General features: G+C 33.7%; 1 protein-coding gene and 1 long non-coding RNA gene across 6 annotated transcripts in view; one reads left to right on the forward strand and one right to left on the reverse strand.

The window, feature by feature from the left end:
* On the reverse strand, positions 1 to 23,929 carry Esd (esterase D). 4 transcript variants are annotated; one of them, XM_078015992.1, is made up of 11 exons: positions 23,798 to 23,915; positions 22,589 to 22,686; positions 20,023 to 20,071; positions 17,790 to 17,864; positions 14,909 to 14,997; positions 10,349 to 10,447; positions 9,570 to 9,694; positions 8,395 to 8,514; positions 6,634 to 6,732; positions 5,894 to 6,061; positions 1 to 259 (listed from the first exon to the last, which is right to left on the reverse strand). In XM_078015992.1, the coding sequence occupies exons 4-11, from the start codon at positions 17,855 to 17,857 to the stop codon at positions 179 to 181; spliced, it is 849 nt and encodes a 282-aa protein (XP_077872118.1). In that variant the 5' UTR covers positions 17,858 to 17,864; positions 20,023 to 20,071; positions 22,589 to 22,686; positions 23,798 to 23,915; the 3' UTR covers positions 1 to 178. The 4 variants fall into 4 exon arrangements, with proteins under 4 accessions (XP_077872118.1, XP_005330247.1, XP_077872119.1 ...); XM_005330190.5 differs by lacking the exon at positions 23,798 to 23,915 and adding an exon at positions 23,347 to 23,485; XM_078015993.1 differs by lacking the exon at positions 22,589 to 22,686 and having other exon boundaries at positions 23,798 to 23,929.
* The window catches only part of LOC120888457 (uncharacterized), a 575,667-nt gene continuing 560,291 nt past the window's right edge, over positions 9,688 to 25,063 (forward strand). For both annotated transcript variants that reach the window (XR_013423368.1, XR_013423369.1), the window contains exon 1: positions 9,688 to 9,937. This is a non-coding gene — a long non-coding RNA (uncharacterized LOC120888457). The remainder of the gene's footprint in view (positions 9,938 to 25,063) is intronic.

Raw genomic sequence — 25,063 nt, forward strand, 5'->3', positions numbered from 1 at the left:
TTGGTAAAATAACTTTTTAATTCCGAAGTGACTTTTATTTATATTTATTCAGGTAATTCAATTGTACAACGAAGTTCTTAGCATTATGAAATCCAATGTTTTGAAATATTTTCCCTCGGCAATTCTCTTTATTATGATTTTTATAATCTTTTGAAGAGATTCTCTTATCAGAAGATTTTCATGCATTCAGGTATTTTGCATGATGTCTAATGTGATCAGCAATAAAGGTTGCAATGAAGTAGTAGCTATGATCATAACCCTAGAAAGCAAAAATACAGGAGATAACAGTTATCTACCATTTAGAAACATCAATATTAAGGACACTGAATAAATCTCTTTTGTTACTTAATTTATTTATAAATAGCTAAAATATTATAAGTAAGGTTTAATCAAAATCAAAGTTCTCACACTTGTACTTAAACATTTTCACTGTGTATTAAAACAGCAGTCGAAATATGAAGGAAAATGAAACATCCTGCATAGCCTAGTTTCTAAATGCCACAATGTATACGCAAAGAAGAAATAAAGCATTAATTCCATGTGCAGAATAGACATGTGATCATATTGACAAGGATTAAAAGAAGTAAACTTAGAGCTTAGAAACATGAGCAAGACATTTTAGTTCAACAAGAGATGCATACTAATAATACTAAAATACAAAATAAGCACATATAAACAATACAGAAAAAGAACATAAAAATGCCCCAAAGCTCTATGGTTTGGGAAGCCAAAAACTACCACTATAAACCACACAAAGAACTCTACCTCCTACTGTAAAAGCATATCATAACCTTGAAGAGTAATTCATTAAACCCTGACATTCCTTAGCCATATATCAAATTGGGTAAAAAGTCAGCAAACCTTTTGAAAACTACTGTGAAACAGGAAAAAAGAAAAAAAAAGTAGTGTGCCAAGCAAGTGAAACAGAGCTCAGTCAACCCATCCATTAAAATTAGGGCATCAAAACCAGCACTGGTGTTGTAGCTCAGTCACAGAGTGTTTTCCTAGCATAGGTGAGGCACTGGCTTCAATCCTTAGCACCACATAAAAATAAATAAGCAAAATAAAGGTATTGTGTCCATGTACAACTAAAAAAAATATTAAAAAGTAAAATGGAGAGGCAATCCTTTTCCCTTTGAGAACGATAAGTAGCAGTCTTCAAAGGTAGAAGAAAAATACTGATGTAGGAAGAAATTTCTAAGGGTGTTAAACACCAAATAATTTTGGAGATGGCCACCCACACTAAACACAAAAGAAACAAGGTAGAATAAACTGAGAGAGATAAAAGTCTTAGATTTCTTTTAAAGTTTTAAACAAGAAAATCATCTCTGAAGGATTTACTAGTTAAACTTTTCTAAAGCACATAAGAAATAAAAATAGATCTAATAAAAATATCACTGGAGTTTTAGGGAATAAGGCAAATCCCCAAGGTTTTGATGAATCAGTAAATATTTTCCATCTCTTATTTCCAGAGTTATATGGAATGTATATCGTGGGAACAGCAGTTACTAAAGTTTTAATGTAAAATCATCAAAATAATTTAAAAGCAAACTATCTTCTATTGTGGAAGTGAATCTGACAGGAGGTTGTCAAGATCAAGGCTGAGACTTGGAGGTACTTGGTATGACATTTCTCAGATCAGCTCTAGATGTTAAATTTAGAGCTAAAAAGCAGATTTTTGTTTAAATTTCTATTAGTTATTGATGGATCTTTATTCATTTTTATTTATTTATATGTGGTGTTGAGAATCCAACCCAGTGCCTCATACATGCTAGGCAAGCAATCTACCACTGAGCCACAACCCCAGCCCAAGAGCAGATTCTTATATAAAGAAAGAAATTTAAGAATTGTTAAACAAATACATTATTTCTAGGCCACAAAACCTTTGCAATTGAGGACTAAGTAGTATCTGCCATTTTTCACAGATCAAAAACATGGATCTGAGAGAAAATAGGCACAGATGTGGGGGACAGATGCCTCTAAAGATTTGTGTGAGAAAACCCTAATGGACTGAGAATGTCCTATTTTTATCCTTCGTTTCATGGAAGCTAAAGGCCTTGCAGTTTCCAACATGATGGACAGCCACTGTTGCTTTTATTATTATTCTTTTGAGAAGTTCCATGGTACAAGAAAGTGCCAGTTTTGAGCTTGCAGGAATGCACTGCAAGAAAACAGTACTTCATCCTAACTCCAAATCAAATGTCTTTAACTTCCATAATGATATTTAAAGGAAGATTCACTTTTATGAGAAAACAGAAAATCCTAGTTATGAGGGACCAAGAACGATTTTTTTTACATGTCAATATAGAGGCAAGCGAACAAATTTCAACTATTAGTATACATTTAGAGCTAACTGTGTCATCCTTGATTAGTTTCAAGTCCTGTTTATAACTGTTATTAAGTGGGGTGGCTTTCTTTATTATCTTCAGTTTTATCACTAATGAGTTGGGTTGGTATGTTAAGCAGCTTGTGCAATTGCCTATACTTAGTGACACTTGAAGGGATCTTACTTTCCTCTTCTACCTCACACTTTAAATGGAAAAATCCTTGGTAGTAAAATTCTGACTCCAGGAGTATAAAAATAAACACATTCTTTCATTCTTAACTCAACTCTCAGAAAGAAGCAGTGCTTCAGCAGCTATGATGGACATTTACTCTAAGAGGCAGTGTTTTGCTATATATTTTCTAGACCTAATTAGAAAAGTTGGGATATGAATCTCCAGGTTGTTAAGTATCTTCAGAGTACTAACAAGCAGCCTGTTGAAAAGTATTCATTTGCTTACTTAACAAACACTGACAGTTCACAGGCTAGATAACTGTGCTAACAAAATACACAAATGAGTGTGTAAGTCCTATATTTCTGGAGCATTCTGCATGTTCTTACTTGTCTATTAAGAGGCAAATCATGTGTACGGTTTACCCAACTTCATTCCTTTACCTCTTTAATGGTGTCAAATGCTCACAACTTATACTCTCTCAACTATCTAAAAAAACAAAACAAAACAAAAACTATTGTTTGAAAGGGCAGAATTAGCACATGGGGATTTTTTTTCCATATAATTTTCCTTTTTATATTTTGGCATCTGGAAACCTACACTGGGAAAAAAAAAGAAAACATTATGTAGCAGAATTCTGATAGCTAGTATATAAAGATCAAATCTTAAGAAGCCTCTGCCAAAATAGCCTTTGAATCTTCAAAAAAGTTCTGAGACTTCAGGAGACCAGAAAGCTTCTTTTTCTGGTCTCCAAAAGGGAATACTATTTCTGCAAGTTTCATCAGTGTTAGGTCAGTGAATTTTTTTCATTATATAACTTCAATAACTAAAGATAAGAACCATTAGGCCCTTCCCTTTTGAGGCCAAGATCTGATCTTTGAATACTTGCTCTCAGAATTCTGCTTTTTGTTATTTTTAGTTTAGATTACCTGAAATCAAGATATAAAAAGAAAAATTTATATGAAAAATTAGTCCCCTGAACTAATTACATTCTCAATTTTTTGACAGTTGACAAAGTATATATAAAAATTGTGAGCATTTAACACCATTAATAAGAAGTAAAGGAAAGGGCTTATATAATCATGCACCATTGTTATAATTTTCTTTCTCCTTCTTTACATCATTTATGTATATATACTCCTTGTCATTTTCATATTATTTTTTCACAGCTTCTATTTCAGAAAGAAACACAGTTATACTGTATTTATCATCAACTGATAAAGCAATTGATGAAACTCTCAAACCTCAGGTAATCTGAGGTCAATGGAAGGTTTTACAAAATCTGAAAGTAGCCTCTCTGGAGCTACTACTCAAGCATGTCCACTAAGTTGTTGATCCAATTACAACAAATCCAATCTACTTTAGAACATGTAGTTCACTCTTCCTAACCTTGCTGTTAAGGAAACTGAACAAAAAATTGTGTCTGAGTTCAAGACTGATTATGAATTTAATACTTTTTTATTTTTTTCAGAAAAATTTATTGCTCAGTCTTGACTCCTCAAAAGTATAGCCAGCCACTTTTTTTTTTTTTTTTTTTAATGGTACTGGGGATTGAACCCAGGGGCACTCTACCAATGAGCTATATCCCTAGCCCTTTTGACTTTATAGATTGATTGATTGATTGATTGACTGATTGAGACAGGGTCTCACTAAGTTGCAAGGTTGGCCTCTAACCTGCAATCCTCCTGCCTAGGTATGTGCCACCATGTCTGGCTCAGACAACCACATTTTCTTCATTGATTGGGATATATGTATTTTAGAAAAAAAATAGGTAGATTTATTTTTTTTCCTCTCCTGTGTGTTAACTTGAGGCTGCTTTTGTAACTCCAGAGATTTTCAGATTTTGTGGGCAGGCAGGAACTTTTGTCTATAGAAACAACAGAATTTCTTGGCATAGGACAAGGCAATCCAACAAAGCTAATGCCAAGAGTTAAGGTCATTTGGGAAAAAAACATGGTTCAGTACGTCACTTATAGCTACAGTTAATATAGTTAAATGCACTACTCCACTTATAATCAAACTGGTATTTGGATTTCTCAAGGCTGGTCGTTGATCTAAAGTGTTAATTGTGATGGTAAAATGTTCAAATAAATCTAGAAAATATTCTATTATTTAAGGATGAAAATTCAAGAGACAAAAAGATTTTATATATATATATATATAAAATTATATAAAATATTGGTTTTGGTAAATTTCTCAAAAAATTATATATACATATATATGTGTGTGTGTGTGTATGTGTGTGTGTGTGTGTGTGTGTGTGTGTATATATACATATATATATTCCCCCCCACATGTTCAAAATATCCTTATATATATAATACAGGACGTTGCTAAGATCTACTACATAAACTATAGAGGCAGCAGATTATGTACATTTTCTCTGGTGCTAGCTCTTACTCCATTCCTTTGCTCCTAGGATCACATCATGTTGCCTGGGAATGGCTAGATAGATGACAGAGGACAGCATTTGTAGTCATGACCTTGCTTCTAGTCCCCATTCTACCAGATACTAGTTGTTTGACCTTAGATAAATAGGCTACCTCTCTGAGACTGTCTCCTCATCTGTAAAGCAGATGGACAGGAAAGAAATGATCTCTCATTTGGTGGTGTAACGACTACAAATAAGTTAAAGCCATGAAAATATTTTGTAAACTATAAGGAACCACATTACACACTGACTACATTTATATGAACATTTACTATCATAATTACAATGGCTGACACATTACTCTTAAACATGAATCAAAAATGTTTTTAAAAAATCAGCATTGTGTATGATTTTCACAATAGGTTCTGAAATAGATTCTGAAATAGATTCTATTTATATTATGCTCTGAAGATTAGGAATACTTTTTTAAAAAAGCAGAATTTCTTTACTTAAAACTATAGTACTTCAGTGAAGGAAAATCTCCAATCCAACTGAAATTCAGGAATTATTTTTAAATCACTGGGAGTAGTACAACAAAGTAGCATAAAGGTCAAATAATGCAAAGCACATATATGAGAGGAACAATGCTCAGTTTTTAAGGCTAAGATGTGCATATGAAATGTAGAGTAAAGAACAGAAAAGCTTGTCCTTATTCTACTGTATCAGGGTGCATGTGTAAAGAACGATATGTCCACTTATGTTAGCGACTCAGTGTCATTCAAGTATTAAGTCTTGACAGTAGGGAGAAAATTAAATAATTTTCATTGACTAAAGCTTTCCTATTTCTATCAAATTGGGTCTCAGATACCATGAATTTAATAGGAAAGCTTTCACTTCTAGAGTCTTAATATACTCGAACTATCTAACTAGAAAATAGTAACTTTATATTCTAAAATAAAGAGATTTACTATGGAATCCTGTTTTTTAAATTTATTATTTAGAATATCTTAAGTTTCCTAGTACTTACCTCCTGTAATCTAAAAACAACAGGGAGTTTCTTTTCTGAAGAGGCAGAAATGAAATGTTCAGGGAGTAGCTGTCCATCTAGCAAAAACTGGTCATCTTTCCCTTGATCAATTAGTATGTCAAGCTGAGAATCTGGATAGGACTTTACAAGATACGTCGCATCATATGCCTGAAAGAGGAAATATTGAAAACTAAATTTAAAAGTGCACAAGAAGATAGTCTTCTGAATATAGTATGCTAAGATCAAAAGAAAATTTAAAGTTATTTAAGCTCTGAGGCTGCTTACATCAGACATATGATTTAAAATTTAGTAATAAAGTGATATTTCTTGGTTAAGTTAGAAGTAATTTTTATTTTGAAATAAAAATATAAATAAACCATTAGCAAAATAAAAAGTAGCCTCAGAGCATCTTTCATGACTCAATAAACTAGAAATTTGGGTTTTGTGATGGTTGTTAGGTACAGTCATCTCTCAGTATCTTAGAACTGGTTCTAAGGATCTCTCAAACACCCAGTATGTATGGATGATAAAGTTCCTTACATATTGCTATAGTATTTGTATAGAGCCTACACACATTATTCTGCATTCTTTAAATCATCTTTAGGTTACTTATATAATGCTATGTGTAAGTTTATTCTCCGCTCTAGAGCCTTAATTCGAGGGGTTAGGCATGGTGTATAAGCTTTTTAAAAAACTTGGAAACTTAAGAACAAGTATTAACACAGTTATCTAGGACCTACCTTCCATTTATTTTCATCTGTTCCCAAATATCCGCTAAAGGCTTTTTTGCCCCAAGGACAATGCACTGGGTTGCAAATTGGCGCAAATGCTGACACAGACTTCAGAAATAAAGGAAATTTAAAAATAAGTTTAATTTTGCTAAATAAAATATGAATAGATATTTTCAACTAGCTTAAAAATGAACTTGCAATGAAAACCCCTGTGAACAATTTTTCTTTTGATATATTACAGGCCTCCATTGTACACCTCTCCATAATACAGTGTTTTGTATACTCTGAGAGCTAATAATTTAGGTGCACTAATAACATAAAACCATAGGTTTATTTAATGAAGGTATAAACAAAAGTTTGTGTTCAGAGTTTCTACTACTTTTTCCCCTGAAAACTAGTCCATAGTAATATGAAACAGCTCATCCTTACCTTAGTGAACATATTATTACACCTGAGACATTATTTCTCTTAAACAGTGTCAAGAAAGCGGGAGGAGGAATACCTTAAACATGACAAAATTTTTAACTCAATTTTGTTTTGTACAATGTTGCTTTTTTTCTTTTTTTAGAATTTTTTAATATTTATTTTTTAGTTTTTTCAGTGGACACAACATCTTTATTTTGATTTTTATGCAGTGCTGAGTATCGAACCCAGCGCCCTGCGCATGCCAGGCGAGTGTGCTACTGCTTGAGCCACATCCCCAGACCCTACAATGTTGTTTTCCATTGAATAAAGGTACAAAGATGGAATCTCTCAGCTTTAGAATATTTATCAATGTATATATTTAACAATACCTTTACTAAAAACAAGTAGATTTTATACAAAAAATTTAAAGTTGCTTTTCTACCTCAGACACAATAAACTAACTGCCTTATATTCACAAAATAGGAAATAAAATCCTGTTTCCACTGTTATACTATGAAATTGCTATGAGAAATATTTTCATTTCTCAGTAGCACATCTAAAGTAAATAATCTTTACTACAAGTGTAAAAAGTTCTGGTTCAATACTCATCATTGCAAAAATAGAAACAAACAAGGAAAAGACATCTTTACTAAGGGAATTAAATGGGTTAAACAAACCTTGCTATACAGAGTAGCTCTATAATTTTAAAAACAGAAGTAATCTTAAGATGATCATTGCTTTGACATTTTCTTTTCAACTCCTGAAATATGCTCTGCACAGAAGGACACTCCATATGTGGTGGTTACTAATCGTGGCTCACTTAAACAAACAAAAATGTAAAGCTATAAAGCTTCAAATAATAGGAAAAGCTGAAAATGATGTTTTTCAATCATGGTCTAATTCAGTTTACATGTAGATGCATTAAGAAGATAAAATTCTTAAATTTCTACAAATCATGAATATTTTCTTTAACCTCAAAAAATTAAGTAAATTTTTCAAAGATTCCTGGCAAAAGTATAAATAAATGATAAACTGTCACAATAACATTAATCAAATATAACAACTTTTAGAGGGAAAAATGTGTTCAAAACTAGAGTTTGAATAAAAGTAATGGAAAAGATAAGCTACATTTTATAAACTTCTAGTAGGCCAACAAGAAACCACTCTGATGGAATTCCTATGCTTCTGATTCTATAACATGTCATGTAATCAAACTTAATACCCTCTGTCAATACCCTGAAATTCCCAACACTTAGTAAAAGTTTAGTCCCAATACTACAACATTATCATAATTTTCACATCTGAGAATTCCTAATATCATATTATTTAAGAAAAATATTTATCCTTAGGCTTTGGTAATCTTACTTTATATTTTCCAGGATTTTTCAAAGCACAAATCAGAGCTCCATGACCTCCCATAGAGTGGCCAAAAATAGACATCCTTTGGGGGTCCACTGGAAAATTGGCATTTATGAGTTGTGGAAGCTAGAAAGAATTTAAATATGACAAAAATTATCAGAGAAAGTAAGTTTAGGCTTTTTTAAAGTTATATAAAATGACTACACAATATCCAAATCACATTCTTAATATGTTTTCAGCTCATGAAGACTAAAGAAAAATAAAAACAAAAACTCAGGTAGACAATAGTTGTTAATATCACTCAGAATAACATAGGGCATAGAATTCTTTAAAAGCAACTTTATAGGAAGATTATGCAGAAAGAGCCTTTAAAATGTTCCAAACTTTTCACCTAGTAATTTCACATTTTAGAATACATTTCAAGGGAAAAATCCTTAGAGGTAAAAAATTATGTACAAAGACAATCAATACAGTAACATTTGTTATGGTAAAAAAATATACATAAAAACATAATTTATTATTTTCCAATGTAAAATGTTTATTTCATTTGGCAGAATATTATTTAATTATTAAAATTAGAATAATACTGGTATTTATTTTCTATAATTAAAATAAAGAAAAGCAAAAAAAATTATACTTGTGTGAAAATTAATCACAGAAAAAACTCTGCAATATACTAAAACACAATTATTATTCAGAGTATAAGATTTATTTGTTATTAAAATTTTAATTATTGAGTTTTTATGATGTAATAAAATCATAAAATTTTTAAAAAATGCATAAACTGTACATAAATATTATGAATAGAAGTAATGCTTTACCACTTATCCTTTCTAACTAAACCTTGTTTTATCACTATGAAATACATTTGAATGAACCATCTGTCAGGAAATCAAAGGTTATTGCTTATTCTATTTTCTTTGATAAGCTGGATAATATATACATTCTCAATATAACTATTAAAATCTTTAAATTCATACTTAGTACTAATTTAAACTGCACCAAATATCATTATAACATTAGTAAACTTTGCAATCTTCACTAAGGTAGTTCATAAAAATACATGAAATAGATTCACCAATACCATACTCTAGTTTCAAATTCTGAGAACTGGAAGGACTTTGTCTAAAATTAAACTCTTTACAATTATCAGTCAATAATTAAACTACTAATTAAATCACCTCCTCCGTTACGTAAGAGTACATTCTGTAGTTAGTCTTCCAAGGATCTTCAGTGGCATTCACATAAAACCCAGCACCAGTGCCAAAGTCCCAGCTCTCATCTTCCCCTTTAATATTGCAGCCACCTGTCAAGAAAAAATCTGGTATTTTTATCCACTCTCTGGTAATTTATTTAATAATGTACTTTTAGATAAATATGCAAATTCATTTGCATTATAGCTGTTCACCAAATATTGTGAGCTCTCTCTTTTGGAGTACTTGGTAAGACTATATTCCTGGACCTCCTAGCCTGGTATAGGAACCATGTGACTAGTTCTGGCCAATAAGGTGAGAGGGAATGACCTGCCAAACAGAATTCAGCTGCCAAGGTAAGGCTCATTATCTTTCTTTGTTCATGAAGTTCCATCTATGGATTCTGAATATATGTTTCCTGTTTTATAGTAAGTGTCCATAAAGAAGTTATCTTTCAGAACTATATAGAGAGCCCCTTCCTAATAACCCACCCCCTTTACTATATTTCTTTAATTCTCTTTAGTACTGTGACAAGCTTGTGCTCAATTTTCTATCTTGAAGAAAAAGTCTTCTAATGTGCTCTGATATAATTCCCTCCTGCTTCCACTTTTCTCTCAGAGCATGGTATTTTAGAGTCATGATGTCACTTGAAAGATTTAAGAGATAATAGCAAAAAATGAAACAAATTATATAATGTACATACCAATTATAACTTAGTCCTTAAATATTTAAATTTTTATAGAAAATCTGTGAGCAAGAATACTTACGAGGGCTGGTGTCTGGAGCAATGACAACAAGGCCATGTTCTGAGGCAGCTTGATGATAACCAGATTTTGATATAAAATTCTGTTCTGTGCAAGTTAAACCTGAAGATCAAAAGCACTGTTACCGTTATCTCGGGTTATACTGTGAATAGTTTAGAAACTTTTAACCTTTTTATAGTATAGGAAAACAAGTTCACTTGTTGTTATTATTTTGCTGTAGATATAAGTTGAGTAAGATTTAAGTTCCCTTTCTTACAAAATTTATAATAGTATAAATCTAAGAACCATCATAGGTTAAATGATTCCATCATTATCCTTTCAAAGTCACTTCCTAAATTTTCAAACCTGAAACTCTTTGGACCAGATGTGCTTGGGAATTCAGAAAATTTCAAACATATAATGGCAATATGGGGCATATGTTCAACAGGAAAACAAGGCCAGCAGGGTATACTGTCCAGTAAGTTGAATGAAAACAATTACAAAACTACTACATCAATTGTTACATTACTAAAATTGATAAATTAGCTGAAAGTGTTATTATATCAGCATAAAAACTTAAGTATTCACAGTAAAAAAAAAAAAAGCTAATAGTATGGCCATCATAACACAAAGAACTTAAATATACAGATAGTTCTCAGCAAAAATTCTATAATTTCTCACTGACCTAAAAGGATAACAACAATGAACATAATATCTTTCTTAAATTCAGTTTTAGCCCCAGTTTTTAGAACAGTTTGTCATTTTTCCTAGTTCTGTGCATTTCAGTCATGTGATAAAGAGATGACTTAATTCTCTTACCATAGATTCCTAAGACTATGGATGACATGAGAATGACCAAGAATGAACCAGCAGTAAATTCTTGAACTAAGTACCACCTAATAGCCCTTTTCTAGCAGTCAGTGCAAAATACTGCATCTGATTATTAGCAATATCAAAACTTATTGATATGCATGAGGAAATATGGACTATAAAACACTTTTATAGTTGCTAATTATCCCATAATAGAGAGCACAGAGACTTATAGTGTGCCCATATATATTGGTTAAATTAATAATCAACAATAAGACACAAAGTTACAAATATCATTATGGGCATTTATGCTTAAACTCTGTTAGGACATAGACTTTCATCAGTCATGGTAGAGCAATAAGGTGGTTTGTCTACCTTATTTATTTATAATTGTATAAATCTAAGAACCATCATAGACTCAATGATTACATCATTATCCTTTCAAAGTCACTAAATTTTCAATCCTGAAATTCTTTGGACCAGATGTGCTTGGGAATTCAGAAAATTTCAAATGTATAATGGCAATATGGGGCATATGCTCAACAGGAAAACAAACCCAGAATTGTTCAGTAAGTTGAATGAAAACAAGTAAACACTCTGAAATCCTTTTGTCATCATTTCTCAAGGGCATTGGTCAGATCATCTTACTTTTTTTTAGAAAATCAAGACTTAATTTCCAAGGTCTATCTGTTCTTCAGAATCTCACTAAGGAAACTCTTGTGCCATTTAATGTTCTTACCGGATGTTTTCCAGTCAACTGAGTCATAGCATGATGAAGAACTGCCCCAAAACTACTGTCAAAGTTCACCATTTTGCAGACCTCAAAGTAAATGTGTTCAAAGGAGAAAGGGTAATAGGGTAGAAAGCAGGGGTTTGGGATTTCAGATGGGATCTGTTTCTAAGTGTCACTCAGCCTTTTACTAACCAACTTAAAAATTCTGAGTCTGAGTTCCTTCATTGGAAAAATGGAGAATGCCACCTCTTTCTATATCATGAGAAGATTAAATGTGATTAGATATAATGATTTTTGACTTGGGTCTCGGGTAGACCAAATAATACCCTGCACTTGAGAAATGAAAATCTATTAGGTGCCAGAGAAAAATTTCATTTTTTTCCCAGTTGGAATGCAAATTCTTTGATTAAAGTAGGGAGAGTGAATTGAAGAGGCACAGAAATGAAGATAATTCAACCAGAAGGATTACTCATTAAGAGTACATAGACAGTTACTAATTATAATCTACTCAACCTAGGAGCTCTGGAGGCTGAGGTAGGAAGATTCCAAAGTCAAAGCTAGCCTCAGCAACTTAGTGAGTCCTGAGCAACTTGTTTGGGGATGTTTCTCAGTGGTTAAGTGCCCCTTGGGTTCAATCACTAGTACAAATAAAAGAAGGAAAAAAAAAACCCCAATAAACCAAAAAACTACTCAATCAACCTCATCTATATGAAGAGATAAAAATTTTTTGGCAACAACTTTACTGAGCAATTCAATTAAATGATTATTAGTATACTCACGGCTCTGCAGCCATAACATTTTTTATCACCTCAAAAAGAAACCCAATGCCCATTAGCTGCTATTCCCCATTTGTTCCACCTACAGCCTCCAGACCCAGGCTACCACTACTCTACTTTCTGCCCCTATGGATTTGCCTATTCTGGTCATGTCATATAAGGGGAATTTAACAATATGTTGTCTTTGGTGGATGGATTCTTTCACTTAGAATGTTTTCAAAGTACATCCACATTGTGGCATGTATGAAGGCTTCATTAATTTTGATTCTTAATAATATTCTATTTTTTAATAATATTCTACTACATTTATTATTTAATCGGTTGGTAGACATCTGGTTTGTTCCTAGTTTTTGGCTATTACAAATAATGTGCTACGAATGTTCATATTTCTGTGTGTATATACATTTTCAATCCTCTTGGGTTGTATAGCTAATGAAAGAATGTTGTGACAGTCATCTCAACTTGCCAAAGACAGGAATCACCACATGGGGACTATCTTTGAAGACTTCTTTAGATGTTCTGATTTTAGCTAATCTGTCAACTTTAGCAACTTATTGGTAAGTAAACACTTTGATATCATTTTGTCATCATTTCTCAAGGGCGCTGGTCAGACAATCTTACCTTTTTTTAGAAAATCAAGACTTAATTACCAAGGTCTATCTGTTCAGAATCTCACTAAGGAAACTGTTCTGCCATTTAATATAAATAGAACAAAAATTCTATATTTTACCCTCAAAAAGCTCAACTAACCTGTTTTTATACATTTCAATTTTGGTTAGGAATTAATCTGATCTCAGATTAAGTGTTTAACCAAAAGTTATGACTTTTAGTAGCTCTTGTCAGAAACAATGCAAAAAGAAGAGACTGAATACACATCTGAACTGTGAGTCAGAAAACCTGCTCAACCTTACACTGTTATGTGACTTTGGGCAGTATTCAGCTTCTGTGGGCCTCAGTTTTCTTTCTATGAATTAATTACATAATACCTAAGGTTATATTTAGCTACATATTACTATGTATTCTATAACAATTAAATGTCTAATTTTGTTGCTATTGCTTTTTGCCAATATCAAATGTTTTCCTAGAAAAACTGGTGTTCTTCATTTGGTCATCGAAGTGCTTTGTTGAATTAAAATGAGATATACAACTAAGTCTTTTTTTCTAAAGTGAACATTTATTCTCATTTCAAATTGGTGCTTGGGGCGTATCCTTGATATACATACATAGGGAGGATTTAATAAATAAATGTTGTAAGAACCTATTTTAAAGAAACAACAGCTCTCCATGACACAATTTGGGTGCCATAACTCTCTCCTTGTAACTTTTTCTTATAAAGATGAAGTGCTAATATCTTGTGAAAGAGAAATTAGCACAGAGGTTCAAAACTACTAGTGTCAAAGTCTTACTCTCTCACAAATCTATTGTACAGTCTGATTAGGAGTATTATTCAATGATTAAGAAGCATTAGTGTTCTTCGTGACTTTCTAGATTGTTGCAAGAGAAGCTCTATAGAGGCCAGTTAAAATATTATAGAGAACACTGCAGGAAGGTACTTATCTGTGGTCTACAATTAGTGTACCATGGTGCTCTGGTTCCATCTAATAGTGTTCTATTTGGCAAAGTCTCTACAAACTGCAGAAACGCTTGGGCAGGATAAGTTGCCGCAGTCTGGCTGGGCACAAATCACGAGCCACTGAAGCAGGAACAAACTTTATTTCTGAACTCCACCAGCACACTCCACACACGCTCCTGGGAACTCTCCCGAACGCCACCCACGTGGCTCCTCCAGGAACCACCAACCAGAAATCCCTCCTCTGGCACTTCCCCAACCAATGCGAACTCTTCAGGAATCCCCGCGAGAACTCAACTTGAACTCAACGGGAGCTCCGCAAGAACTCAAAAGTCATCATCTTAATGGCTCGCTGGTGTCACCTCTCAACCACTACTTCTGGCAAAAATGCCATGCATCATCCTGACTCGGCTGTGGCCCTCAACAATAAGTTAAATAAGTGACTTTCTAAACCTTCACCTTTGAGCCCAGGACTGTTCATTCTCTACAAAGTTACTTGGTCTAATTGAAAAAAGAGTGAAGTAAATCTAATTCCACAGGTCTGAAGTTTTCTTAAGATAAAATTACAAAGCAGGTGATGATAAGTCTCTATTTTATAAGAGGCTCAGAAAGCATACCAATGAGTCAAAGTTAAAAGGTAAGAAAAGCCAGTTAAAAGGAAATTGCTTTATTAAACTTAAATGTATAATACTCACCAGACAACCAATACAGTGCAGGGCACTTTCCACTTTCTGCCTTTGGTGGTAAGTAGATAGCAAATTTCATTTTGCACTTCAGCTCAACACTATAGTTTTAACAACAATCATCACAACAAAATATTAATGCCCTTTATTAATCAAGTCAGAGACAAAATAATTAAGCACTATGTAAAAAGTAAAATATATAATACAGGTCCAAAAAAAGTGGTTGAATATCTAAACTAAGTACTTCATCTAGGCTTAAGGAATATATTGTCCCTTAAAGAAAGAAGAAAACCTGTTGGGCATAATGATTAACCAATGTAAGGCTCTGCTTGGAATGGTACAGTGTCATTTTGAATAGAATAAATTTAAAAATAAATGTAGACCTCATTGTAGCACTTCTATTATCAAAAAGAAAAATTGTTCCTATTTATAAAGGGATATATGAAATATATCAGCTTTGATAAAAAATTAATTCCAAATATTTTAAATTACATGCTGGTTCTTGAGCACTGAAATATTCCACATCCTTAATCTGTTTTTTCATCATAATATTTTATCACAATCACTATTATCACAAGTAAGATAATTTTGATAAAAACCATAGAACATTCTCATATAAACAGGCATTTATGTAACCCTGACCTTGCAGATGGAATTTTAAATTTACTGCTTCAGAATAGCTCTTTTAAAAAAACTGTTATACATATACTTTAAATAATAACAAGAAATACTAAATAGTTCTACAAACTCCATATGAAACTAGTTTTCCCCCACCCTACAACCTTTTCATTTGCCACATTCAAGAGATGATCCATTTACCTCTTATAGCTAATTCTTCTAGCATTTACCCTATATCTATAACAGGTCTTCATTTATTCCTTGATTTTTCAGTTTTAGTTATTATTTACTGAATTTCCATTCTGGAAGAATTTTATTTAACTTCCCTACCTTTGTTCTCTGTACCTCCCTACGTTTCTCCTCGCCACATCCTCTCAATATTCAATTTTAGTTGATCAGTATGAAGAAGGTATAAATGCTATTCAGAGATGAACCATGTAGTATGCCAGAACTACCTCCCTCTCCTTTTAATGTTTTTTTTTGTTTTCACTGAGTTTGTTATTCTTTTGTTACTTGACTATGTTGACTTTTTAGGTACAGACTCCCACAAAGACCCCATCTTTGCTAGTGAGAAATTTTCTGTATGCTCCTTTCCATTCTCTGCAAATGTTTGCTTTTATTTTTCTACCCTATTTTAAACATCTTTTCCTGTGGATGATTAGAAGTCATAAAAATTTTCTGGCAGCTGTTTTTAGGTCTTCAACTAATGTTAGGGAAATTAAGCTATCTTCTTTCATAATATACCACATCAGATCCATGACCAATTCCAGAATATTTGTTATCAACTGGCTTAACCAAAAGTGCACAGTCATGTTCCAGGATAGTTGGTGCCTTAAAACTTTTTTGTAAACTTAAAAACTTAAGAGGAATAAAAAGATGTTAAAAAAAAAAAGAAAAGGAAAGAAAGAAAGAAAACACAAAGTAAGTGGCACAGGCAGGGGGCAAAAAACTGATAAGAGGGTGGATCTCATGTTAAGCATTTTTACCACAATTAAAAAAAAAAAGGCCTATTTCAAGCAGCTGTATTATAAATGAGGTCTAAAGCATATTTCAAACAGTGGTATGATTATCACTAACATAAAAGGAAGAAAAACAGAATTATCAAGTATACTTCTGAAACTTCTGTTCCTATCATGTCATTATGATGCTGCTCAATTACCAAAAGAACAGAATGTCATACACAGAAATTTGTTATTGAGATGGGGATAGGGAGAAGGATCAGGCCATAACTACCAGGCACACAAAACTTTAAGGCTGTGCCTCTCTTCAAAGATCCCCCACCTTCAAAGGGAGCAAAGCAGAAGCAAAACTATTAAATGGTTAGGAGGATCCTGGAGCACACAAAGGATTACATTCCAGAACAATTCTTGAAAGATAACTCTAAATCACACAGGATTATACAATAAATAAATTACAAGAACTTAAGTTTATAGTTTTTGTTTAACTAGAAAGGGAAATAATCTGACTTGAAAGTAGAGAAACAAACATCAGAAGGTAATCCTAAGCTTATTAATTAATGATAAAATTCAAAACCTAACTTTAGACAAAATTCTAACCTATCTTAGAATACCTGAGAAATCTAAGACTAATACCACAGAACATCTCTCCTCAGTGTCTGTGCTCAATTCTGTCTTTCTGGGTGTGTACTGACTGCCTCTGCTTCATAAATCAGCCTGTGCCTCTTACTGATGTGTTTTGAAATTTGTCTTGCTACAGATATCAAGGTAGTTGTTGTCCTGAGTTGAGGTCTCTTTCTTCCAAGGACCTCCTTGGACCCCTTTTCCAGTGACATTAATGACACTGGGTTTATTTTATCACTACTTCAACATCAAAAATCCCCTTCACCCAGTTTCATAAATTTCCTCTCAGATACAATTAATTCTATTTCATTTTCTAAAAATGAAACCTCATCAAAGCAGTACTATCCAATAGGATTTTCTACAATAATGAAAATGTTCCATATCTGTATGTCCAATATGGCAAATTCTAGTCATACATTAGCTAAAAATGTTCTCAGAATTTTTAATGGCACCATAGACGTTTTCATAAAGTTTTAGAAGGCCATCAACACAAATCTGGAAGGTATTCTTTGTTAGGCTCCATAGTCCAACCCCTACAGAATTAAGTTTGGTGAAACTGTCATATAGATAACAAGAGAAACCACATTCAAAAGTGAAATGATATACCAAAATATATAAACATTTGTTTAAAATTAGGCAAAACAAATCAAATTGAATGAGACATCTAAAGTTATGTACATCTTCTTAACAGTTACCTGTCATGTTCAAATACTTTCTGCAATCCTCCAAAGCACTTGTTGCTGGAAATCTGTTTCAATGCCATTCTTTTCCTATTAGTGAAGATTAATCTCATTAATTTCTAAAAAAGACGTAGTTCCTGAAAACTTGAAATGAAACTCATTGTTTCCAGATCAATTATCTAAATACACAACTGTTTTCCATCTAGAATTTTTTCACATGCCATTTTTCTGATAAATAACATTTAGAAACTAACTTTCATATTCACACTTATATTTGTTATCTGTACTTGACTCTAGAAAATTTTAATAACTTGTTATACCATTAATAATTTACTGTTGCAGACTGCCCCAGATTAAAAAAAAAAAAAAAAAATCTCAAGTTACTAATCGACCAGTTTAGTAGATTAAAAAATATTAACAGTGTACCTGTCAACTGTAACAAAGAAGTGAAGGAGTGGGTATTTTTAATTATGGTTGATTTTAAAACAGAAAGATGATGTGCCTATAATTATTTTGATGACAATATAACATTATTGATGACTAACATTATAATATGTATTTTTCAATATGCTAAATCAGATCAAATTATTCATCCTCTGAGAGCTTTTGAGAAAAAGTGATACATAAATTTTAGATTAATATTTCTCTTTTTAAACCAAACCAACATAGATCTGTTATTAGGTAATAAAAAGAACAGCTTGTTGTACAATATAGGTCTGCTATTTTCTAAATAAAAAGAACAGCTTGTTTTTAGGAAATTTAAGTTTAGCACTTAATTTTTCTTTTCTCTCCAACAGATCTTTTTAATTGTCATATAAAAGTAATTTCAAACTTACATGTAAAATGTTACACATTATATTTTAATAGTAAATACATGGAAATAATTGGAAAACCATTTATCTGTTGAGCAAAGAGGAATGAAACTGATTATAATGTGTATCTCTCAAGGGAGGATTACCTTCCCTTTTCTAGAAGCATTACATTAAAATATAAAATGATAAGTTCTATATTCTAAATAAAAAGTCCAGATACCAGAAACAGATATTACCTCTCTAGTGGTTTTTTTCAGTGAAATGTACTACTGTAGGCTGATCAGCTGCAGCTTTAGTATTATTCTTACAAAGATATGTTAATAATAATCTTAAAAAGCAAACTTGGAAATATCTTTGCAAAATTCCAAGTGAGAACAGTTTCACTCCTGTCTTCAAGCAATCCCTTCAGTAAGTCCAAATACTTAGTTTTATATTAGAAAAATGGGATTTAAACTCAGGAAGTCTGACATCAGAGCCCCTTCTCTTAGCTGTTTTGCTGCCCTGCCTCTGTAGAGGATCATTAAGTACTTAAAAAAAAAAAAAAGACAACCAAAAATTGACTGGATTCTATAGGATTAGGGTATTACAATTCCAAAGAGAGAAATTAACATCTCTTCCACTAGTTTTTGTTTTCAAACTATAAAAAAAAAATCCTTAAATGACAAATTGTTCCATAAGATGTTATGTTATTACATATATACTTCAGTTTTTCTTATTCATGATCCTATCTTAAAGAATAAATTATGCAGGGGGGACACTTTATAATATTTATATACATAAATCATGAGACCAAAGAATAAAATTTGCTAGATCATTCTACATGGGAATTTTCTTAAAGCTCTAGGAAGTAAGTAGGCTTTGTCAAAATATGGTACACTGGACACATATGGTAGTTAAGGGGCACCTAATAATTACTATATTTCTTAAATTTGTGAATAATATTTTGAAGTTCTTAGATACTATGTGAAACTTCTAAAAATCACCTTGTCATTTATTTGTATCACATACTTTGTTATTCATTAATTTAAATAAACCACAAGTAGTCTATTTCCTCTGCTCTTTGAATATTCCTTAATTAAAATAACATTCCTTAATCAAAACTAAATACTATTCATTTGGCCAGAAAAAACATGGTTAAAGTATTTTTTAAAAAATTGGGAGAATATTTTTTTTAAAAACCCATCTTTTAAAGTCCCCCCTACATAACTTGTTTTATAAACTACCTTCAATTACAAATTAAGAACAATGTTAAGTTTAACAACAACAAAAAAAGGACATAAGCTAGGAATTAATATGATATATAATATATAATTATAAAACACTAGGTAGTTATATTTTTCAATAGAAATTGTCTATGTGAAAAACAACAGATGTTTTAAAGAAAGTTATTATATTTTTTTTCCATTTAACCCATAAACAATGAAAGGTAAGTTTACCTGTCCAATTGCTACTTGCTTTTTAGTCTGCAATGAAGGGCAGATGATCCTAAAAAAAGACCAAATGGATTATAAATTACAAAGTTTCTTATAGCACCATTACAAAGATTATGATGAAGCTGAAAAAGTCCTATTGTCTAGAGCACAAAGAGCTAAAGAGGCAAGAGAAAAGGAAATTGCAGAAAACGGAAAAGAATACTTAAGAAAATTCACCGAGAAGGGTTTAGTAGCTTTTTCAGACCTCAACAAGTTCCTTAAAAAGTTAGAAACATAGTTGGTTGCAGTGGCTCATGCCTTTAATCCCAGCCGCTTGGGAGGTTGAGGCAGGGGGATCTCAAGTTCAAAAGCCAGCTTCAGCAACTGCGAGGCCCTAAGCAACTCAGTGAGACCCTGTCTCTAAATAAAATACAAAATAGGGATGGGGATGTGGCTCAGTGGTCAAGTGTTCTTGAGTTCAATCCCTGGTACCTACTTCCCCACCCCCCAAAAAAGTTAGAAAACATGAACTCTAATTCTGAAAAGTTTTCATGAAGAATGCTCATGGTGTATCATCTGTTTACAACCAAATTTATAATTTTTTAAAAAAAGTAACAAGAAAACCATGAACATATTTCTGAAAAGTGATACCATCTCAAGAAGAGTCTCAGACAGGTGCTCCTGGAGGTATCTAGAAGGCCGTAAGACAACAGCTCTAAGTGTATTCCTGACCTAAGGACCTTCCGGTGGATAAGATGTGAAGGTGTACCATGATATTAATGATCTTCATCTTGTGTAGACCTGGGCTAATGTGTGTGTTTGTGCCTTTCTATTTAGTGAAATAGTTTAAAAAGTAAACAAAAAAACAAACAAAAATAAAAATTAGAAAACATCATAGAATAAAGATAAAAAATATTTTTGTATAGCTGTACAATGTTTGGTTTTTAAAGTAAATTACAAAAGAGTAAACTACAAAGTTTAAAAAGTAAAAAAGTTACAGTAAACTAAGATTAATTTATTACTGAAGAAAAATAACTCTTTAGAAAAGTCTATGGCAGACTTTCTAGGACTTCATGTTCACTCACCACTCACTGACTCACCCAGAGCAACTTCCTTCCAGTCCTGGAATCTCCTTTCATAGCAACTAGCATATACTGGTATACCATTTTTATCTTTTATCCTGTGTTTTTACTGTATCATTCCTATATATGTATGCAAATAGTTTTACTGTACCTTTCCTCTTGATATATAAAGTTACCATTGTGATATAACTACTACAGTATCTGTACAGTAATACACTGTTCATAGACAAGGAGCAATAGGCTATATACTATCTAGGATTGTGTGGGGACATTCTGTGATATCCACACAATAATGAAATCACCTAATGATCCTTTTCTCAGAACATATCCCAAAGTTAAGCAAGGCACCACTGCACCTATTTTGCCACAAGCCCTGGTAACTGGTCAAAATCTTTCTTGGAATAAGAGTACTATGAAGACTTTTTTTTTTCTTTTTAAACAAATAAAAAGAAGTGTTAAGATATAACTTGGAAATATGAGATGTAGTCATCTACTGAGAGTGAAGAAAAGAGAAGTGAGGACTAAGAGAGTAGAGGAAGATGGATTTATCTAGCTAAGAATTGTGGGTCAAATTTGTAATGTGAGCAGGAAAAAGGAGAGAAGAGATGAAGGAGGGAGGCAGACTAAAGGTCTATGAGTTTACTACACAGAAAGGACATGGTGATAAAACTGACTTATGAACTATGCTAAAGTGACCGATATTAAGTAAAATATACATATGGAAATTTACATAGTACCAATTGTGTGTCATTTGTCTGATACATGTTCCATTTAGGTTGTAATATAGATATATATTTAGATCTATAACAGATTTTGTAGGAGAAATGGGTACTAAGAACCAGTTAAAAAAAAAAAGAAAAAACAGGTAAACACTAAAACAAACAAACAAAAACCTCCCTCAAGACCAAACCATTTTACAGTGCACTGCCAATTCCCCCAACTGGCACTGTAAAATGTATCCAACTGTTCTAGAAAGTTCATGAATGGTATTTGGAAAAGAAAGGTTCACTGAACTTGGCTTGAACATGTCAAGCCAATCAGTAAAAACTGTTAAAATCATTGGGGTTGTAGACAAGTGGTTGACCGGCTGCCTCAAATGTGTGAGGCACTGGGTTTGATCTTCAGCACCACATAAAAAAAAATAAATAAAATAAAGATATTGTGTCCATCTACAATATTTTAAAAAACTTAAAGACAGTAAATATTCTTTATTCATAACATACCCACTTTCTAAAAGGTCAAACAGTGAAATCTTACTGTTTTCTTTTCTTATTGAAGCTAAATGTCATCCAGAAATTCAGGTTCTTTGTATTTTTGCCCATTTTTTCCATTTTCTCACAAGTCTCAAAAGTTTTCTTTATATCTACAGGCTGAGCAACAATAATCCCCAAATCTGAAATGCTCCAAAATCTGAAAGTTGGGTGCACAAGACACCACAATTGGAAAACTCTGCACCATGAAACTTTTGCTTTATGAATAGAATCATTTAAAATATGTTATAAAATTACCTCTGGGCTTTGTATATGAGGAATATGAAACAGAAGGGAATTCTGTTTTGGTTCCATCCCCAAGATATCTCTTTATGTATCTTCAAATAGTTCAAAATCTGAAATTCAAAACAGTTCTGGTTCTAAGCATTTTGGATATGGGCTAGTCAACTGTTACTTGTGGTTTTGGTTACCATTCTGACTTCTTGAATTTGTATCTACTTCATTTCCAAATATGTCCCACACTATCGATTATTAACAACCTAAACAGTTCTCTGCAAAACAACAGACTGCAGCGCCCCAACTGCGCCTTCAGCTAGCCTGCCGTGTCCCTAACGTGTGTGGGCTACTCCCTTGGCCCTCTGAGGGCGCCACCATTGTCCCGAGGGAGGCTCGTTTCCTCGGTAGAAGAGGAACACTTTTACTCGTGCGGTGGCAGCGCATGTGGACAGAGGGAACTGTTTTTGTACAAGGGAAAATACTGTCCACGGTAGCGGGCACTAGACAACCGGGAGCTTCTCCGGGATGCAGCACGCCGAGCGCCCCGAGTCACACACTGTTGGGAGCTCGGTGCAGGTAAAGGGATTAGGGAGAGGAGCCGTGCCCGGGACAAAGTCTGGCCTCGCGCCACCGTTTGGCAGCGTTCGGGCGCCGTCGCGTGCGAGCCGCCATCTGCGCCGCAGGCCTCGGCGTCAGCCCGACCAAGCCTGGTTTACAGCTGCTGCTCTAGACCCAAGCTGGCCGAGGACGTTGGCTGTTTTACCCGTACCCAGTCTTACCTATGGCTGCGGCAAGGGTGCCGGTGGGGACGCAAGACGCGGCAGGGAGGGGAGGGCGGGGCCTCAACATGGCCGCCGGGGACCCGGCCCGGCCTGGCCCCGCCCACACCGGGATCCGCCCCTTTCCGCTAACCCCGCGGCTCCGCCTCCTTGGGCCCGCCCTCTCCCTGAATTCGCTCTTCCCAGCAGGCTTTTCGCCTCCGGGTCTCCGCTCTGCAGCAGGGTCAGTGGAGCGTGTTAGAGGTTGGACCGAATCTCCTTGTCCAGCGACTGTCCGCGCACTCAGAGCCTTCCAGGAGAAGTCAGCAAGAGCTGAGGCTTTAGTAAACCTGAGGGCTGTCTCCACTTAAGTCGTGGAAAGGGTTTCTGTGTACCACTGTACAGTTTTTAGAAACCAAAGAATAATTTCAAGACCCCTCTCTCTCCACCCCCAAATCTTCAGTTCACCTACTTGGTAGATGGAATTAAGAGGTATTTGGAATCTTCAGTGACAGACAACGTAGTACAAGCTCCGTCAGTGCCAAATGATCTCCCTTCGTCCATCGACAAAAGTTGAACTGTGCAAGAGTTGCTGGTTGATGATTTGCAGCAAATCACCCTTTGTCATTCTGCTACTATTTAAGCAAACTAATCGTCAGTGTACTTTACCTACTGAGAAAATGAAGCATATTGAGAAATTTAAACATGATTTCGAAAGGACCAAAGTGTGTTTCACTGTTAGATAAACAGACCCTTTCCTCTTGGCTTCAGGGACAGGCAACCCAAAGAACCCTTGCTTGGTTTTATTTTCACAATAGTGTTTTTTTGTTTGTTTTGTTTTTTTTAAACACGGTCCCTACTTTTTTGTTTTGCTCTGGGTCCTGCAAATTTTGTAGCTTATCTTGCTATAAGGAGTGGTGGGTGAAATGACCTCAACGGAAATTGAAATAAATATGGATGAGCTGCCACACAGATTACTGCCAGTATCTGTTGTGTGGCTCAGGTCCATTTTGCCATAATGACCTTTATACTGAACTAACTTGTGGACCCGTAGAACTAACTTGTGGACTCAGACTAGAAATAATGTTGAAGCAAAAATAATGTTTTTATTTTATGAAAGCATTGAAGTGAAAAATTACTTTTATGTAAGCCTGAAATCCTTTCCTACAGGGTACTTGGGTTAAGGCAGTTGTGATAATAATCAGAACTAAAATTTCTTCATTAAGCATAACTAAAATTAAAATAGACCCCAAAATTCTATTTCCTTAACATATTAGGAATGTAAATTATTATTTGAACATGGAAGCAAAGTGAACTGAAATAAGAAAGTAAGTTGACTTTTCTGACAATGAAACTATATTAAAAAATGGATAAATGCTAACTACTAAAGAAATAGTCCAAAAAGTATCTGTAAATGTGTGACAGATTTACGGACTCTTAGTTTGATCTAAAATGAATAAGATAGAATCTTAGGAAGACTATAAAGGAATGAAATGAAAAATGAGATAAATTTCTCTACTTAAACATCTGTGGGAAAGGAGATTGTCTAAGTCAGCCATGGCTGCTGTATCAAAAATACTACAGACTGGTTGGCTTAACAGAAATGAAATCCTCATCATTCTGAAGGGTGGGAAATCCTATATCAAGGAGCCCATTAATTATGTCTCTGGTGAGGGCCCTCTTCCTGATTTTCAGGGGACCCCTTCTTTCTATAACCTGGCTTGGGGAAGGGTGCAAA

Source organism: Ictidomys tridecemlineatus, chromosome 6, assembly GCF_052094955.1.
Source record: "Ictidomys tridecemlineatus isolate mIctTri1 chromosome 6, mIctTri1.hap1, whole genome shotgun sequence".
Taxonomy (NCBI): Eukaryota; Metazoa; Chordata; class Mammalia; order Rodentia; family Sciuridae; genus Ictidomys; species Ictidomys tridecemlineatus.